The 20,492-nt window shown below is 34.8% G+C and overlaps 1 protein-coding gene across 2 annotated transcripts; it reads left to right on the top strand.

The window, feature by feature from the left end:
• Nucleotides 1–1,360: 1,360 nt before the first annotated feature.
• LOC127880296 (uncharacterized) lies at nucleotides 1,361–16,537 on the top strand. Of its 2 annotated transcripts, none has more exons than XM_052427658.1 (5): nucleotides 1,361–1,475; nucleotides 4,590–4,673; nucleotides 5,001–5,168; nucleotides 12,657–13,318; nucleotides 15,892–16,537. In XM_052427658.1, the coding sequence occupies exons 1-5, from the start codon at nucleotides 1,473–1,475 to the stop codon at nucleotides 16,151–16,153; spliced, it is 1,179 nt and encodes a 392-aa protein (XP_052283618.1). In that variant the 5' UTR covers nucleotides 1,361–1,472; the 3' UTR covers nucleotides 16,154–16,537. The 2 variants fall into 2 exon arrangements, with proteins under 2 accessions (XP_052283618.1, XP_052283619.1); XM_052427659.1 differs by having other exon boundaries at nucleotides 1,367–1,597.
• Nucleotides 16,538–20,492: the final 3,955 nt, after the last annotated feature.

Genomic DNA, 20,492 nt, shown 5'->3' with positions numbered 1-20,492 from the left:
TCGTCCGTCCGTCAACAATTTGTTTGTGTAGACAGTAGAGGTCACAGTTTGCATCCAATCTTGATGAAATTTGGTCAAAATGTTTATCTTGATGAAATCCGGTTTGAGATTGTATTTGGGTCATCTGGGGTCAAAAACAAGGTCACTAGGTCGAATAATAGAACAACCTTCTGTAGACAATAGAGGTCACAGTTTTCATCCAATCTTTATTAAATTTGGTCAGAATGTTTATCTTGATGAAATCTGGGTTGGGATTTTATTTGGGTCATCTGGGGTCAAAAACTAGGTCACTAGGTCAAATAATAGAAAAACCTTGTGTAGACATTAGAGATCACAGTTTTCATCCAACCTTTATGAAATTTGGTCAGAATTCTTGATGAAATCTGGGTGGGATTGTATTTGGGTCATCTGGGGTAAAAATCTAGGTCAAATAAATAGAAAAACCTTGTGTTGACAATAGAGGTCACAGTTTTCATCCAATATTTATGAACTGTGGTCAGAATGTTTATCTTGATGAAATCTGGATTGGGATTGTATTTGGGTCATCTAGAGTCAGGAACTAGGTCACTAGGTCAAATCATAGAAAAACATTGTGTAGACAATAGAGGTCATAGTTTTCATCTGATCTTAATGAGTCAGGTGAGCGATTCAGGGCCATCATGGCCCTCTTGTTTTATAAAGCATTGTTAAGTTTTCAGAGTGGAATTGGATTGGAGATACTGCAATAAAAAGTGCAGGTGTAAAATTGATTTGAGTCGCACTCTGGCAAACAGGGCTTGTTTATACCCTATGTATTTTAGCTCGATTGCGTAGAGAATGGTCCTCGAATAGCCAATATTTAATGTTTCCTTTTAAGTGAATTCGCTTTTAAGCCAAAATATAGTCTAGGCGGAAAGTGTCGTGTCTGATTAGGTCTATGCATTAAGCCGGTTTTTCCAGATCGCGGCACATGTTGTTTCTGCCCTGCAACCGAGAACAAAAAAGTTAGATCACTGGAGGATATCTATACGCCTATGTGCTTTCTATCCAATCAAGCTAAATTGTTTTGTAAGCAAACGATTCATTGCTATGTGCACGATCAGTAAAGTTCGGTTCACTTATCGTTTCAGAAAACTTTTTTTATTTAACACGTTTTATTTAACACGTTCGTATATGATGCTTTCACGTACGCATGTTTTAGCATACAGCTGAATGTGTTATTTTCAGTTATAAACGTGTGCACGTTGTAGCTACACATTAAACGTGTACTGTAAACCCATGCTTGAGTTCTCTGATATCGATCCCTTTCATACGAATGTAACTTGACTTTTGGAAATTGCATATGAAAAATTTGTGTAGCCCATTCCAAATATAGTGCTTTGTAGCCGAAAATTTGATATCATCTAATTTCGTGTTGCAAAATGTGTGGATGCCATTTCTTAAACAACTCCATCCCTAACAGTGCGCATAAGTTATGTCGTAAGCAATCATGAATGGTGTGTATACAAATGTTGTTTAGGGAACCGACTTTCATGTGAACTTAAGTTATCCTGTATGGCTTTCTGAGAAAGCCTGCTTACTATATATTTCGGATACGCTGTCAATTCGGACAAATTACGTAAGTTAAAGATGTTTTTCGAAAATCAATCTACAGTGAAGTCGTCAGTTCCAAGAATTCCACACTTCCGAAACAAACCACATTTCATTCAACATTTTCATAAAACCTTACCGTAAATAACTAAAAAAGTTGGAGAGTCATGAGCAATAACATATGATGAGTGTTTCTTCAAGTAAATGGCAGTAAACAGACAACTTAAGTCAATCTCAATAATTTGAAATGCACTCTTGCATTTCTTCGAAGGGTAACTAAATTGTGCATGCATATTAAGAGATCTGTGATTAAAAAATAATTATTTTCTTTAAATATTGTCCAAGGAAAATGGTCTTGGTATAATGGATATTTGTCTGAAATCAGAAAACAATAAGCTTTCCAGTCAACTCGTACCTAAGTCAAGTTAGTCAACACGTACCTTAGTAAACTCGTATCCGATTTGGTAAACTCGTACTTTAGTCATTTTTCTGGTTAGTCAACTCGTACCTTTTTAATTTTGTGTTCAACTTCTTTATGAAAAAAATTTGCGATGGGTGTTTGCATACATTAGATGTTTTAATGTTTGTTGCAGGTACAAGTTGACCAAATAAAGTGATATTTTGGCTTAGACTAACATAACAGGTTGTCTTTAGGATTAAGTTAGATAACATTAACTAAAATGGGGTACCAGTTAACCAATTTGGGTACGAGTTGACTTAAGGTACGGGTTGACTAGCTTCGAACAATAAGACATGTACATTTTCAGACTTTTGATTAAACATGCAAAACAGACACACTGCTACAATTTCAGTTCTTTAATTTATATGAAGTATATCAGGGGTTGTCTCAAACTTATTTTGTACTGTCTTATAGCCTCCAAAATGGTCAATGTACTTGGTAGTAAATTTGATTAAATCCATAAAAAAAAGTATGTGGATTATATAAAGCGACTCAAGTGCATACAAACTTTTGTTTTTGTTATTATTTTTTTTATTTATAAGATGGTGTAAGGCTTAAGCAAAAAGGGTATATATTGGTCACGTGTCAAATATGTTGTGCAGTTAATCTTCTTTGAAGAAACACTCAAAATGGGCAGATGACCAGAATATCATTGGGGGAAACTATTTTAACCTTTTATTTCATGAACATACATTTTGATGCATCTGCAGTATAAACGGTTATACCTGTAGAAATAAGAACACATTAAACAAAAAACAAAAATGGGTGCCCACCAGAATATTTAATTTTTACTGTAAGTTTATATTCTACCAGAGACGTAGATAACAGAGATAAGCAGGTCGCCAAATATCGGTTAACTCTCGCCCGTCGTGGGTTTCGGCGAGATAAGCGCTCATTTGTTTGTCGGTTGCCACGGTAGTTAACACGCTTATCAACATTTCTGAAACACGCTTTCGCGTTTCAGTTTTTGCGATTTGAAACAAATAAACTGTTATGTATTATTAATATGAGAATGTATGCGGTACTATCACACAATTGTAATGTGTCAATTAAAATAAATCACATGCCGCATTGTTGTATTTAGCGATTTTATTTGCCTCCAGTTTGAAAAAACACACACCATGATAACCGGTATTTAATGATGGCCTTTGAAATACGATAAATTCAAATAAAGAAGCTATTATAATCTTACGACAAACAACTAATAATTGGTTGTTTAAATAAGATTTTTGTTTTTCATTTTAATTGCAGTGTTTAAATTTGATAAATCCGACTGCCATTTACGTGTAGTATAATTTGAATAAAGCTCATAACGTGTTATCTACGTCTCTGATTGTACAGACAATTGTATCTTCAAAAAAAGAAACATTTTGTTGTTTTATTAAAAGGACACTAGTTTTGTATTTCTTTCAGTTGAATTGAACAATTCAGAAAAAACAGTTTCATTCAATTTGTGCATACTGCTTAAAAAATGTCATACAATTTTTTATTGAAAGGAATAAAAAAATTTTTTTTACCATTTTAGTTATTATGATAATCATGATCATAATAATGAGTCGTGTTCCGAGAAAACTGGGCATAATGCATGTGCGTAAAGTGCTGTGCCAGATTAGCCTGTGCAGTCAGCACAGGCTAATCAGGGACAACACTTTCCGCTATTATGACATTTTTCGTTTAAATGAAGTCTCTTCTTAGCAAAAATCCAATTAAGGCGAAAAGTGTAGTCCCTGATTAGCCTGTGCGAACTGCACATGCTAACGCGGGACAACATGTTACGCACATGCATTATGCCCAGTTTTATCAGAACATGACAAAATGCAGGCCATAGTAGACCTCTCACCCATCTTCCTGTTATTACAAACAGAGACTCCCTTGTGGAATTGTTAAAGTATTTCTCTATTATCCATAATCAAGACTCTTGTGAGTTGATGCGAATTGTTAAATCATCCCTCTTTAATTGCTTAGTGTGTATGAAATGTTAAATCATCTTGGTAGAGAGGGGGCTTGGTCGGACAAAGCTCACCAGTATCTATCAGTCACAGCTAAAATATTGTATAGTAAGTGGCAATAATCAAACTCCCAGATATTGATCATCTGGGTCGCTGGGAGGTGCAACTGGTAAATGCTCTTTCCCAGATTTGCAACCAAAAGTAAGAGGTAGAGACAATTGTTTGGGCCCTGTCTCCCATGTCAAAAAACTGTGAACCCTCAGTGTCAAGGCGAGTTGTTGACCAACTGAGCTTAATAGCACCAACAACCATCACACAACTTCTGATTTACTTTTAGAGTCTTTTAGAAAATAACATTCAAGTCAAGACCTTGCTTACAACATTCAAGTTTTAAAGGCTTTATTTCCAACCCTAAGGTACTGATGAGCAGTTTGTGCTGGTTTCAAAAGCCATATTTACATCTTAGCTTATTAGTGGGAAAGAGTGAACTTGTTTCAATCTGTTAAATTTGAACTAACTACTGAAAGTGTTAGGCATATTAAATTATTTAGAAAAGTCATACTAGTAAATTGTATTCTGTGTCAAACTACAAATTTACATTTTAATTTCAGGTTTTAACAGTTATAATGCACTACAGAAAGCTTAATTTAATTGTCAGTGTCGTTTGGAGAAAACTGGGAGTGAAGTATTTAACGGTAAGAAAATATTATGATTAATAAATATTCAGAACCAGAAATTTGACATTTTCATGATTGATTTAAACAATTACTGTATTTATATAATTCTGCTAGTTTGTTTGCGTAAGTTGAAATTTTAACTTAAGTTTTTTTTACTCTTAAAAATCATGTGTTGACCCAGATTAGCCTGTGCAGTTCGCCTAAAATTGTTTTTTGTTAATAAGAGACTTTCTTGAAACAAAAAATATCATAAAAGCTTAAGGATCGCCCCTGATTATCTAATCTGGGGCAACACTTTACGCACATGCATTAACCCATTTTTCACAAAGCACAGCCCTTTTGTAGTTATCAAGGAGAAGCCACAGTAGATCGGTGTATGATCGATACCCGAATTTTTTCCACATCCAGTATGAATATCTTTGTGAGAAAGGCTTGGCCAAGTTGCTGGATTCCAGGGATATGGAGTTTCATAAAATCAAGTATGAAATACTGAAAGCAGAAGAACACAAGCAGGTAAATTGTAGTGTGTCTTACATGTAACTGATTCTGAGTAAACATTTAATTTCTTATGATTGTGTTGCAGAAAGATTTCTGTTGTATATGGCTTTACAAATGTTGGTAGACAACTGGGCTTGCAATAATCCAAGTTACAGAGTCAAGAAGGTTGAAGCTTCGGATATTTAAAAGTTCAATGATAACCCAAGTAAACCAAATCTACTCCTAGCAATAACTACAGGGACCAGTGTTGGAACATAATTGGCTGTATTTCAAACGTTACTTATTTTAGTAATTTCAAGGTACAAACAACCCTTTTAAGTTGTTTTTTTCATGTTTTGTCAAATGAATATAAGTGGAATGTTAAAACTTTAAAATGTGTGTTTATCGTTATAACAAGTTAGCTAATAATGACCTTTGAATGTTTAAAAAGCTTGATGATTGCCAATTGGCCATATACTTTTTTATGCCCCCCTTCGAAGAAGAGGGGGTATATTGTTTTGCACATGTCTGTAGGTCGGTCCCTCTGTCAGCCAGATGGTTTCCGGATGATAACTCAAGAAAGCTTAGGCCTAGGATCATGAAACTTCATAGGTACATTGCTCATGACTGGCAGATGACCCCTATTGATTTTCAGGTCACTACGTCAAAGGTCAAGGTCACAGTGACTGGAAATAGTAAAATGGTTTCCGGCTGATAACTCAATAATGCTTAGGCCTAGGATCATGAAACTTCATAGGTACATTGATCATGACTCGCAGATGACCCCTATTGATTTTCAAGTCATTAGGTCAAAGGTCAAGGTCACAGTGACTCGAAATAGTAAAATGGTTTCTGGATGATAACTCAAGAAAGCTTAGGCCTAGGATCATGAAACTTCATAGGTACATTGATCATGACTGGCAGATGACCCTATTGATTTTCAGGTCACTAGGTCAAAGGTCAAGGTCACAGTGACTCGAAACAGTAAAATGGTTTCCGGGTGATAACTAAAGAATGCTTACGCCTAGGATCATGAAACTTCATAGGTACATTGATCATGACTGGCAGATGACCCCTATTGATTTTCAGGTCACTAGGTCAAAGGTCAAGGTCACAGTGACTCGAAATAGTAAAATGGTTTCCGGATGTTAACTCAAGAATGCTTACGCCTAGGATCATCAAACTTCATAGGTACATTGATCATGACTGGCAGGTGACCCCTATTGATTTTCAGGTCACTAGGTCAAAGGTCAAGGTCACAGTGACTCGAAACAGTAAAATATTTTCCGGATGATGACTCAAGAATGCTTAAGCCTAGGATCTTGAAACTTCATAGGTACATTGATCATGACTGGCAGATGACCCCTATTGATTTTCAGGTCACTAGGTCAAAGGTCAAGGTCACAGTGACTCGAAACAGTAAAATGGTTTCCGGATTATAACTCAAGAATAATTAGGCCTAGGATCATGAAACTGTATACATTTGTAGGTACATTGATCATGACTGGCAGATGACCCCTATTGATTTTCAGGTCACTAGGTCAAAGGTCAAGGTCACAGTGACAAAAAACGTATTCACACAATGGCTGCCACTACAACTGACAGCCCATATTTTCTTTTTGTCTGAAATTTACTGGCTTTTAGCGTAAAAAAAATAGCAAATAAGCACTGAACTTTTTAGCTCACCTGAGAACAACCTGCTCATGGTGAGCTTTTGGTAACATTGTCGGTCGTCCGTCATGCGTCTTTCGTCGTCTACATTTTGCCTTGTGAACACTCTAGTGGCCACATTTATTGTCTGATCTGCATGAAACTTGGTTAGAAGATTTGTCCCAATAATTACTTGTTCGAGTTCGAAACTGGGTCATGCTGGGTCAAAAACTAGGTCACTAGGTCAAAACAAAGAAAAACCTTGTGAACACTGTAGAAGTCACATTTGATGCTCAATCTTCATGTAACTTTGTCAAAATGTTTGTCTTAATGATATGTTGGTTGAGTTTAAAAATGTTTCCGGTTCGTTGAAAAACATGGCCCCCAGGTGACGGGGCAGTATTCCTTATATGGCTACAGAGAAACCTTGTGAACATTCTAGAAGTCACAATTTTTCCCAAATCATCACAAAACTTGACAAAACAGTGGTTTCATTGATATCTTGGAACAGTTCGAAAATGGTCCAGATCGGTGAAAAAACATGTCTGGCAGGGGGCGGGGCAGTTTTCTCAATATATATAGTGAAAACATGTGAAAACTCTAGAAAGCACATTTTTATATCCCCATTACGATTGGCAAAGGGGGCTATATAGGAGTCACTTTGTCGGTCTGTCCCAAAATTTAATCCGATCTTCACCAAACTTGGTCACAAGTTGTATTTAGATGATGTCTAGGTCAAGTTTGAATATGGGTCATGCCGGTTCAAAAACTAGGTCACAGGGTCACTTAGTGTGTTTTAAACCGAAAGTTTGTCCAGACCATAACTATGTCATTTATCGTTAGAAGATTTAAAAATGACTTGGTACATTTGTTAACCATCATGGGGCGGTGTGTCAGGTGAAAGAAGTACGTCGATATCTCCAAGGTCAAGGTCACACTTGGAGTTCAAAGGTCAAATGCTTGTCCGGGCCATAACTTTGTCATTTATTGTGAGATTTTAGAATCATTTGGCAAATTTGTTCACCATCATTGGACGGTGTATCACGCGAAAGAATTTAATAGATATCTCCAAGTTCAAAGGTAAAAAATTGCCATATATGAGGTTGTCGGGGTCATTACTATCTTGTTCATTGTGAAATTTTAAAATCATTAGGCCGATTTGTTCACCATTATTGGACCGTGTGTCGCGCGAACAGAATTTACATCGATATCTATAAGGTCAAGGTCACACTACGAGTTAAATGTCAAAAATGGCCATAAATGAGCTTGTTCCGGCCATAACTATGTCGTTCATTGTGAGATTTTAAAATCATTTTACAAATTTGTTCACCATCATTGGACGATGTGTCGAGCGAAAGAATGACGTCGATATCTCCAAGGTCAAGGTCACACTTTGAGTTCAAAGGTCAAAAATGGCCGTAAATGAGCTGTCCGGGCCATAACTATGTCATTCATTGTAAGACTTTAAAATCATTTGGCACATTCGTTCACTTTCATTGCACTGTGTTTTGGGCGAAGAATTACGACAATATCTCCAAGGTCAAGGTCACACTTTGAGTTCAAAGGTAAAAAATGGCCATAAATGAGCTTGTTCGGGCCATAAATTTGTTTTAAATTGTGAGATTTTAAAATCATTTGGCACATTTGTTCACCATCATTAGATGGTGTGTCATGCGAAAGAATTATGTCAATATCTCCATAGTCAAGGTCACACTTTGAGTTCAAAGGTCAAAAATGGCGATAAATGAGCTTGTCCAGGACAAAACTATGTCGTTGATTGTGAGATTTTAAAATTACTCGGTATATTTGTTTGCAATCGGTGGAATGTGTGTAATGCGCAAGAATTACGTGGATATCTCCAAGGCCAAGGTCAAACTTTGAGTTCAAAAGTCAAAATTGGCCATAAATGAGCTTGTCCAGGCCATAACTATGTCATTCATTGTGAGATTTTAAAATTACTCAGTACATTTGTTTACAATCATTGGAGGGTGTGTCATGCGAAAGAATTACATCGATATCTCTAAGGTCAAGGTGACACTTGGAGTATAAAAGTAAAAAATGGCCATAAATGAGCTTGTCCAGGCCATTACTATGTCATTCATTGTGAGATTTTAAAATGACTCTATACATTAATTTTGTTCACAGTCATTGGACGGCGTGTCATGCGAAAGAATTCAAGATTTCAAAGGTCAACATGGCCATAAATGATAATGGCAAATTAATTCTTAATAATCGCTATAAATTAGCTTCTCTTGTTTGGTGAAGACAGCATGAAAAATATTCTGTGTCAATGCATCATGTGGGGGTATACGTCACATCTGTGACAAAACTCTAGTTGTCCGATCTTCATGAAATTTGGTCAGAACATTTGTTTTCTGGATACAACGTTTGAGTTCGAAAATGGTTCGGATCGGTAAAAAAAACATGGCCGCAAGGGGGTTCTTTTTCCTTTTATTTATACAGCAGTGATTTGTTTTGCTAAAAATTACCGCCGATTTTCGGCTGCTTCCCAATTGCGAAAATCAACGTTTTTTTCCCAAAAAGCTGACCATAATTTCCCCAAAAATGCCTTATTTAAAAAAAAAAATTATAATTTTTTTTTAAAGAAAGAAGTATGTTGTTACTTATGATTTCTTAACTCTAGATCTAAACTTTTTTTTAAACATCCTAAAAAATATATAACTTTAATTTAGTCCTTTTTGTCGATAAATTATTCCAAAATTTGCCACTTTTATCAATTAAAACATTCCCATTTTGACCAGACTTTTTTTCCCAAAATCACTAGAAAAACCCTGAAAATGCACTTAAAAACAATTTTAATTCTGTTACATATTATCATATTTTTAATGTTTAATTTTTCACAATTTCATGGTTTATCACATTATTTTTCCCAATTTCATGGTTTATCGCGCTTATTTTCCCAATTCAAATGGCACAGGCTGTAACAAATAAAAGCAAAAAAAATCACTGTACAGTAACAAAAGCTTGTGAACACTAGTTATGATAGATAGGCTGAATATGAAAATGGTTTTGGTCCGCTGAAAAATATGGCCGCCAGGGGGCGGGGCAGTTTTGCTTATATGGCTATAGTAAAACCTTGTTAACACTCTAGAATACACAATAATTGTACAATCTTCATGGAACTTGGTCCGAAGATTTGTTCTAATGATAGCTTGGCTGAGTTCGAAAATGGTTAAGGTTCGTATTAAAACATGGTCGCCAGGGTAGCGGCAGTTTTCTTATATGACTATACTAAAACCATCTAGTTGTAATGCAGATGTTGGTGCACAATGATGATGATGATGATGATGATGATGATGATGATGATGATGATGATGATGATGATGATGATGATGATGATGATGATGATGATGATGGTAATGATGGTGATGGTAATGATGGTGATGATGATACTGGTAATTGATTCAGAAACATTAACCACAACCCAAATATCTAATTATAACTATTGCATTACTCCACAGACTCTAGATTACGCTCTGTGATTACTCAAATTAATTATTGCCATTACTTCAGATTGTTATCAATATTTTTGCAGAAATTCAACATAGTGGTAAAAACAATATAACAACAAGAATTGTTACATATGAATCTTCTTTGACCTTTCATTCACTTATCCTACTCTCTATAAAACTCATTTATACCTGTGCTTGCATTGTTGCCATGTGCAGGGTTGCCACTTACCGGTAACTTGAAAAGTCAGGGCATTTAAAAAAATGGTCAGTGAAAAATGAAATTTCAGAAAAGTCAGTGAAAAGTTTTGGGTCGATCCATAAGTTATTAAGTGCCTATGGCAGTCTTCAGGTATCATTTGTTTTAGTAGATTTAACAGTTTTATTTTTATTTGAAATGTTTTGACTATTTCTATGTACATAAAACATAAAATGTGTAAAGCATGTTAAAAATGTAAATTTATCTACATCATTTCTTTGATTAATTTTTTGTATCCTTGACGGCTGATAAGCTTTGCAACCCTTGCCCCGTTGGAGAGCTGATTAATTCTATATTTTATGCTGTATGATCATTAGAGATGACAGCATGAAAGAGATATACATGTACCAACTTTGCTTATTTATTTCAGTAATCAATAAGGCCTGCTTCTGCTCCTAACTGCATGATTTTCATGTATTAACCTACCATATAGCAACAGATCACAACTTGATTATCTCTTCTTATTTCAGATTTGATATAATGTACACATAGATAGACATATTACCAGTATGAGTAAAAAGACATTATTTAATGATTGTTTGCTCAAAACCCCTGAGTTTTCATCATGGATTGGCAAAAACTCTAAAAATAAAAACAAAGCAGGCAGTCTTATATGTGATGATGGTTCCTTTATGCTAGGAAAACAAGCTCTAAGGAGTCATGCCAAAGGCAAAAAACACAAAGACAAGATTGCTCTCATAATTATTATGTGGTGGTTGTACATCTTTGGTTTTGTGGTATTTACTATATAGCCTTGCATCATGCATAGTTTAGTGTACAAGTAGTACTGCTTTGTTAAATATTTTATGTTAAAGAATAAAATAAATATTATATTGGTAGATTCGGTCGGCTGTTATGGTGAGGAGGAGGCAGAATATGTCGCGAAATTAGTCAGTGAAAACCAAGATTTGGTCAGGGAAAAGTCAGTAAAATGTCAGGGAATTTTATTGGCAACCCTGATGTGGTGATTGTGAAATACTCCTGGATATTGGCCCCAATTAACTGGACACTTCCATCAAAGCCCTTTATTGATGTCATATGGACACCATTCATAAGATATATTACAACTTGAAATGTTTTAGGCCTACAGTTGCAGTCAGAAGTTTGTGTGTGATTATGAAAGATTTGTAATTATATCATTTGTGTGTGATTATGAAAGATTTGTGATTTTAGCAGGTTTAATTGTTGTTTAAATTGGAAATATCATTGCAAAGTGAGTCTGAAAATCTGTCTAGTTGTTTAAAAACACTTTGTCAAAAATATGAACAATTTGGTTGTAAAAAAACAACAACTTATCACATCTTTTAAGAAGTAGAAAAACCTGTTTGGTTACAAGAAAAGTTGTTTTGCAGTTGTTTTTGCAAAAATAATGTAATTATGCTAAGATTGTGTGTGCATTTAAATTGCAAATAGTTTAAAAGTTCTTTTGATAAGATAAATTTTCCAATGTCTTGGGTGTGTATACTTCTTTATTTCCACACATTTGTAACTATGAGAAAGATCAAGTGATGTTTTGTACTATAAAAGAAGATCAATATTGAATTTCTAGTACATATTCTCATTCTCATTTACTTCTTTATAACTGACTTTGATATACATGATAATGTATGATAACAATTCAACATTTGTATTTAATTATGCAAAAACATTTTTATAAACACACTCTATGGAACCAAAACAGTTGTTTTCGGCATCTAAAAGTGTTATTGCAAAACAGGTTGTAAACAGTCATCCCCTATAAGATGATGAGATGCTTATCTCATGATCTCAAAGCTGGACAACAAAGTGTGGAAAAATAAACTTCCATTTTCTTTTGCTGATTCTCATTATTAAATTACTGTTCTCATGTTACTTTTATCCAAAATATAGCTTTGTCGCCACGGGTAACAAATGTTTATTTTAAAAAACATAAACACACACACAAAACTACTTACAACAACAAAGCCTTTCTTTTCACAAAACAACGTTAACAACCCCTACATAAAGTAAAAACTACTCAGGTGAGTGAACCAGGGCCACCATGGCCCTCTTGTTTTTACTGTATTTACCATCCATAGGCTCTGGCAGAAGTCAATGATTTCTAAAATATAAGATTTTTGGAAAAAAAAATATTGGAACACATCATCTGTGTTTGTTTCTTTTCAGATACCTGAGAAAATGCGAGCTAAGGATTGGCTAACAGTAAGAAATTCTGACCAATCACGGCTGTTGGGATCATATTTGAATATAAAGACAGAGCAAGAGACATTGAATGACATGAGAACATGTAGGCATAAAGAGAAACAGGAATTAAATCATATGTTTGATAGTTTGGATCAAGCTGGATGTAATCTACAGTCCTTCATGTGTGTAGATATAAAGGCTTGGAACAAGTTTTTTCAGGAAATACATGCATGGAAAGATATTCTCAGCTTACAGTTCGGAAAACCTGTTATCGTTTTCAATTGGGCATATTATAAAAATTATGAATCTAAACCTATAAACTCTTTTCATCCAAATGTTTTTATAGAAATGAATAGGAATCATTTGAGTCCGTTGTGTATATATTATTTCAACTTCAATGTTACAATTAACAAATCTTATCCTTTTATAATGTGGCAAAAAGGCCAAGTGACAGATAGTGCTATTTATGAGAAAGACAGATTGGTGTACATCAGTAATGTCTCGGAAAACATTTACAACCCTAATAGTGATGATATTCCTGTGTTATTTAACCAGAGTTTTGAGTTAGGACAGTGCTCCATCATTATTGAAGCAGAAAAGATTGGGATTCGACATGCATCTTTCCCTATTGAAAAATATATACAGTAAGTTTCAAATTGTATTTCATGTTACAAGTGTTCCACATAGCATACTATATTGGCTGTTCAAACTGTAACCAAAAATACATTTTGTGAGTTTTTTCTCCCAAAAAAACATAATAAACAAGTTAAGGCCTTGTTGATCTCTACTTTTTAGCTCGACTATTATATATGAAATATATAGTGGAGCTATCCTACTCACCCCGGCGTCTGCGTTAGCGTCTGCGTGCAAATGTTAAAGTTTTCGTACTACCCCAAATATTTTCTTTCTCCCTTCACATATTGCATTCATATTTTGCATACTTGTTTACCAACATGACCCCAACCTATAAACAAGAGCAGACAACTCTATCAAGCATTTTGTCATAATTATGGCCCCTTTTCCACTTAGAATTTGCAGCAAATGTTAAAGTTTTCGTACTACCCCATTTATTTTCATTGCCCCTTAACATATTGCTTTTATATTTTGCATACTTGTTTACCAACATCACCTCAACCTATAAACAAGAGCAAACAACTCTATCAAGCATTTTGTCATAATTATTGCCCCTTTTATACTTAGAATATGCATATTATTGATAAATCAATGTTTAAGTTTGCGTACTACCCCAAATATTTCCTATATCCTTTGACATATTGCTTTTATATGTTGCATACTTGTTTAGCAACATGACCCCAACCTTTAATCAAGAGCAGACCACTGAATCAAGCATTTTGACATAATTATGGTCCCTTTTACACTTAGAAAATTGAACATTTTGCTTCAATTGCCATAACTTCTTTATTTATGATCACATTTTATTATTACTTTGACAAAACAACACTTACCTGAATACCACAACGGATTCCACCCAAACAATACCACACGCCCCTACCAGAATCCTCCCCCGCCCATTTTTTTTTTTAAACATCATCTAATAAATTACAGCACCCCTTATTATACCCCCCCCCCCAAATTTTTTTTTTTTTTTTCCTTTTTTTTTTTTTGAAAGATCGTCTAATAAATTATTGAATATGAAAATTTTCCCCATGATGGCTTATGTTATACTGTCAAGCACTCAAATAGTCGAGCGCGCTGTCCTCTGACAGCTCTTGTTTTATATGCTGTTAAACCAGCTTTCTCCTTTTGGGGATTTTTTTACTGATTGCACTAAATACCAACTTTAGCAGAAAATATAATTTGTCACACACAAAATTCTTCCACTTTTCTTGATGCTTAAACTGGACCTAGTCTCTCAGATAACAATAATTTAAGTGTCTTTTTCAAATTAACCATTGATTGCTATTCAAATAACATTAACAAAAATATTTTTTTTATCTTTCTGTTTTGCAATAGATTAAAACAGTCATCTGGAGAAAACTTCATGTGCTACTTGTAAAAAATGCAATATTGCATCAAAGAAAGTATGTTATGTGGAGATATTTTGTCATTTTCCTTTTCCATTATTTTCAGACATTTATTTAGTCATTCAAACTACCATACATTAATCTAACAGTTACTATTGATAAACTATTTAAATTAATATTTATGAATACAATAGTCATCTTGCTTTTTTGGAAAGAACGATAACATATCATATAGAAAAAAGTTCATTTAAGGCAAACTTCCAAATTGTATGAAAGCAAATTATAATGTCAGTTATTTTATGTCATCTGTCTAGTTCTTTATTTTTACCAAAAAATTATAACAGCTTTTAAAACCTTATTAAATTAATCACTTTTGCATGCTGAAACTTCCATACTTTTTTTCCAACCTGGACATTAACCCTCACGTGCAGCATAAAAATGGCTTTTATGTTATTTCTGCATTTTCCTGTATTTCTTTAGAAATGTGTTGATTATTTGATGTTTGCTAATTCATATCATTTCAATTTCTTTAAATTGATAAGTCCAATCAATATTTCTTACTGCAATATTTGTTTGCCATGTAATGTTGTTTGTCTCAATCAATTATTATCAGAATTATAATGTAATTGTATTGCTGTTAAAAGTTTAAATACATTTTCTTTCTTCTTTTCCATTTGGCATATAATAATACAGTCACTGCGGCCAATTACTATAATGTTATTCAACTATCAAAACTCCTTTCTTATATATCTTCCATAAATAATTGATAGTTTTCCAAGGGTGAAAAAATTAATCATCCAGGGTGTTCTATGGAATCAGGCAAATGTAAAATCGACGAATTTGTTTTACAGAAAAGTTGCAAATAATATGCTCAAAATTGAATGGGTCAGTCAGTAAGAGATTTCACCACCTGTGGACTTGTTATAGAATACTCTTGAATTGTTTGCAGTATTTTCATACGAATTTTGCTCTGTGAAAATGGGGTTTAATGCATGTGCGTAAAGTGTTGTCCCAGATTAGCATGTGCAGAGACCATACTTTCTGCCTGAACGGGATTTCTTAAAAAAAAAGAGACTTCCTGTTAACATAAAAAACATTCAAATAAGAGAGTATCGTCCTTGATTAGCCTGTTCTGACTGCACAGGGTAATCTGGGAGGACACTACCCACATGCATTAAGCCCCGTTTTCCCAGAATAAGGGAAATATCTTTTAAAGTATCATCTTTTTTCAGGATAGGAAAAGTGCGCCTCGACCCTGCCCTGGATTTAACCGTTCCTCAGCAACTGGAGATCCTTCGTGACCTTGAACTTGGTCTCGACTGGGAGACAGCCATCGCCAGGAATATCTTAATTCCCCCAGGTAGCATCACCAAGGTGTCCGAAATTGGCAAGCACATACGCCAAAAACGGAATGAGCGCAATTCCAAGTTGATCAGTGATCTGACAATGACGATAACAGATAATTGTGATTCTGACAAATTAGACTGTTCATAATGATGTTTTTTTGTTTGTTGTTGCAATGAACTTTAAAATAATTATCCACCTTTTTGGCGAAAATCAGTTTTTAAATGTTTGAAATATGTTTTAACTTATTTTTTCTTTCAATAAACAGCGAGCTGTTATGTTGTAATCAAAATTTGTCACAATTTTTATGTGATTTAAGGGTGAATAAATCAGTTCTGTGTTATATTTCTAGAAATTATGGCTTTGTATCAAATATGGTAAAATTGTTAATGTTTACAATAAAAGATTTTTTTTGTCATGTTAAAGGGCCTATGTCTATGGGAAACTGGCTTCATAATGCACTTTGTTATTGTATAAATAATATGATTTGCATTTTACTTAAACTTTAGCATCGAATAAAAAATATAAAACAGATGTTTGCTAAAAACAAGTAAGCAAAAGGTCTTAACAAAACCAAAGTGTGAATCTAACTCCTGGCTAACAAGCAACGCAAAATTCAGACATCAGACAGAGATTAATCCAAATGCACTATAACGCATATTAAAAGAGTCATGTTTTTCAATGTTGTTTCATACAGACATAAAATTCAAATGTCAAAATGAAAACATAGAAGGGCCAAAAAATCATGACCTATACAATTAGCTTATTCGTTGATGGGCATGTAAACCCTGTTGTTACTGTTACATGCAAATATTAATATATATAATCTATTTCAAATTTGGTTACAAATTTTGTCCTCTCGTGGACATTTTAGATGCCGAAGTCCCTTACTTAAAAAGATACTCCAGGAGTTTTTAACCAGGTTTTCCGAAGGAAAAAACTGGTTATTAGATTGGCGAATGCGGGCGGGCTGGCTGGCTGGCTGGCGGGCGGGCGGAACAAGCTTGTCCGGGCCATAACTATGTCATTCATTGTCAGATTTTAAAATCATTTGGCACATTTGTTCACCATCATTGGACGGTGTGTCGCGCGAAATAATTACGTCGATATCTCCAAGGTCAAGGTCACACTTTGAGTTCAAAGGTCAAAAATGGCCATAAATGAGCTTGTCCTGGCCATAACTATGTCATTCATTGTGAGATTTTATAATCATTTGGCACATTTGTTCACCATCATGGGACGGTGTGTCGCACGAAAGAATCACGTCAATATCTCCAATGTCAAGGTCGCCACGACTAAAAATAGATTTTTTTTAAAACAAACTTACAAAGGGGGTTAATTTTGTTTGTTCATTTCAAAAGTTCAGTTTGAGTTTTCTCCCTTTATCAGATTTTTTTTTCACAATGAAAACCTGGTTTTGTGACAATTTTGTCCCTTGTTCCTCCATAGAGTGGATGGCATTACGAATGGCTCTTTTCCGTACATAATAATTATGTAGGTGTTAAACAAAGTAAAGGGGCATATAGACGAATCAGCATGGATGTCGATCTGCGCATCTGTCTGTCTGTACTATTTTCTATAGTAACTGTTTGCATTATTAAATGCCACAGTTGCTCAACTTGGCTGTGCCTCAACAGTGGAAGACTAAGGCCAGCAACACTTCATACTCATTTATAATTTATTAGCAATGTCATTGGTGTATCTGCAATTTTGCACCAAAATTACCCTATGAAATAATTAAATGTTTAAACATTATATGCAGGCATAATTTGCTGTGCTTATATTTGCTATTGTCCTTAAGATGTTGTAATATTCACTGTAGTGAACTAAAGTTTAAAGTTGCTTTGTACACTTCATTCAAAGAGGATATACAAGTGATAGAAAAGGAGACGGGGTAGATTTGATAAATACTGTAAATTGCCGCCTGTCTGTGTCAGGTGAAACAAAATGGTCTGATGAAGTGCAACAACTTGCTTGCATTGTTCTTTGTTGAAGTGTGTTATCCTCTTTATAAATTTCTATGACAAAGTTCCTTTCAACTTCTACATATTACAAAATTTGGGTCAGAAGGTATTTGTCAGTGATGTCACAAGATAAAATATTTATGGAAATGAATGTTTACAGTAATTTATTGTATGCATGTAAGTGAAGTATATTTCTAACGATTTGTCTTATAACTGGGTTTTTTATACCCCCGGATCGAATGATCGGGGTATATTGTTTTTGGCCTGTCAGTCAGTCAGTCAGTCAGTCATTCATTGTACGTTTGTGTCCCAAAACTTTCATAACTTTTGCAATATTGAAGATAGCTACTTGATAGTTGGCATGCATGTGTATCTCATGGAGCTGCACATTTTGAGTGGTGAAAGGTCAATGTCATCCTTCAAGGTCAAATATTTGGCTTCAAAGCGGCGCAATAGGGGGCATTGTGTTTCTGACAAACACATATCTTGTTTAACTACAAAACAATGCTAAAGCACTCCAAGTATTAACTAATACGTTTAATAAAAACGTTAACAAAACAATAAAAAAGTTTTATTGTCAAGTTTAACCAATACAATCAAAGCGCTGAAGGTACTGAATTTGTTAGCTTTTGCATAATCTAAGACGCAACTCATTTTTAGCTCGGCTGTTTTCGGAGAAAACCCGAGGTATTGTCATAGCCAGCTCGTCGTCCGCCGTCCGCCGGCGTCGTGCTTAAACTTTGACATTTTGCTCTAAAATCAAACTGCTTCCACCTACAACTTTGAAATTTCATACGTAGATGCACCTTGATGAGTTCTACGCGCCACACCCATTTTTGGGACACTAGGTCAAGGTGACTGTGACCTCTAAAAAAATAATCTGACAAGCTTTCATTTGTTCAAAAATGCACCTGCAACCGAGCGTTGGCAACCGTTTTGCGGTGCTCTTGTTCTAAATTATCTTATAGCTTTTTAAATTGCAAGTTAGAAATTAACACAACCCATTCAAATTTATAAAGAGTGTGTCTTAAATGGGCCTTTCACAGATTCTTGGCATATATTGAATTGTGTCATTAAATGCTTTGTATTGTTAAAAGTAAACATTTGATGTAAAAAGCTCCGGTAAAAATAAAACAAGAATAAACTGTAAGAAAGAAAAAAAGAAACCCTCAACTGGGCTCTTACTACAGGCCCTTGGAGTAAAAGTCTATCACTTAGACCACTCGGCCATTTGTTTTCATACCATGAATAATGTATGTTATACTTTATAATGCAATCCTCGTAGTACCAACAAATATAACGACAACAACAGAACTCTCAAAATTATTCAATCGTGTGGCGTTGGAACGCTTTATACTTGTCGGTTTTTTAAATCGCAAAAACATGCATACAATTGATATTTTAGAGGATGGTAAATGTACCGTATTACTGTTTCCTCACAAATATCATAGCTACAACGAAAATTTGCGATTCTGAAACACTTTTTTGTCAATTTACCAAAACGTGAAATGGCCCCTTCAACGCACTGTTCGAGATGTGTATGCACTGTTTATCATCATATTTATGTTTTAGACGTTCTGACAGCATTAAAAGTATGATGAAAATGGTATGAGAACCAGTTAATGTAAAGTTATATTTGCAATCACCATCATATTAAATGACTATTGTGGGGTTATCGAATCCTATCACACTAACAATATAATTTCATAATGGAAATTCCCTTTTCAAAGCTTGTTTGACATCATATTCAATTCAAAATAAACAATAATATAATTAATAATAAAAAATCTGTGAGCAGTAATTTTTACTCACGAATTAGGTAGTCATAAAGACAGCGCTGTTGACCCGTACTTTGTTGTTTATGAATTACTTGTTACCCTAGTAGTTCACACGGTGTCAACCATACTCTGACCTTAACATCGGTATAGAACTCGTATGCGCCTTTTCGGCGTAGCTGTTTTACCTTGCTTTTCACCTTAAATGACCTCAACATAACGACTGTATCTGTGCACAGCGTGAAGGATTTAACACTGTTCAATGTACCGTATTCCGGACTACTCTCTGCATGTTCAAACGACACATAGACACACATTTTGGCCCAGTTACAATTACGCGTAAAAATCCATATCGCAGTATTTTAGGGTCTGTACTCGGTCACCAAAGACATAATTGACTATCGTTAAATACAGTTTTGCTTTCAAGAGGAAAAAAAAACCTACCGAAATAGTATAGTGTCACGTTAAAAGGCATATCGTTTAACTATCAAACCACATGTGTTTACCGTACTCGGTCAGCACGCATGGAAATCGTTCCTGAACGCCCTAATAGGCTACCCTTATTTGCCAGTTTGCTGGATTAGCTTTTTATGCCCCCCTTCGAAGAAGAGGGGGTATATTGTTTTGCACATGTCGGTCCGTCGGTCGGTCCGTCCACCAGATGGTTTCCGGATGATAACTCAAGAAAGCTTAGGCCTATGATCATGAAACTTCATAGGTACATTGATCATGGCTGGCAGATGACCCCTA

Source organism: Dreissena polymorpha, chromosome 4 (genome assembly GCF_020536995.1).
Source record: "Dreissena polymorpha isolate Duluth1 chromosome 4, UMN_Dpol_1.0, whole genome shotgun sequence".
Lineage (NCBI taxonomy): Eukaryota > Metazoa > Mollusca > Bivalvia > Myida > Dreissenidae > Dreissena > Dreissena polymorpha.
This window is presented reverse-complemented; position numbering and strand designations above follow the sequence as displayed.

What these genes read in the sequence shown, in the direction of transcription:
- LOC127880296 (XM_052427658.1), top strand. An exon ending in TGGGAGTGAAGTATTTAACG is followed by an intron (nt 4,674 to 5,000) that starts GTAAGAAAATAT and finishes GCCCTTTTGTAG; the next exon opens with TTATCAAGGAGAAGCCACAG. An exon ending in CCTATTGAAAAATATATACA is followed by an intron (nt 13,319 to 15,891) that starts GTAAGTTTCAAA and finishes ATCTTTTTTCAG; the next exon opens with GATAGGAAAAGTGCGCCTCG.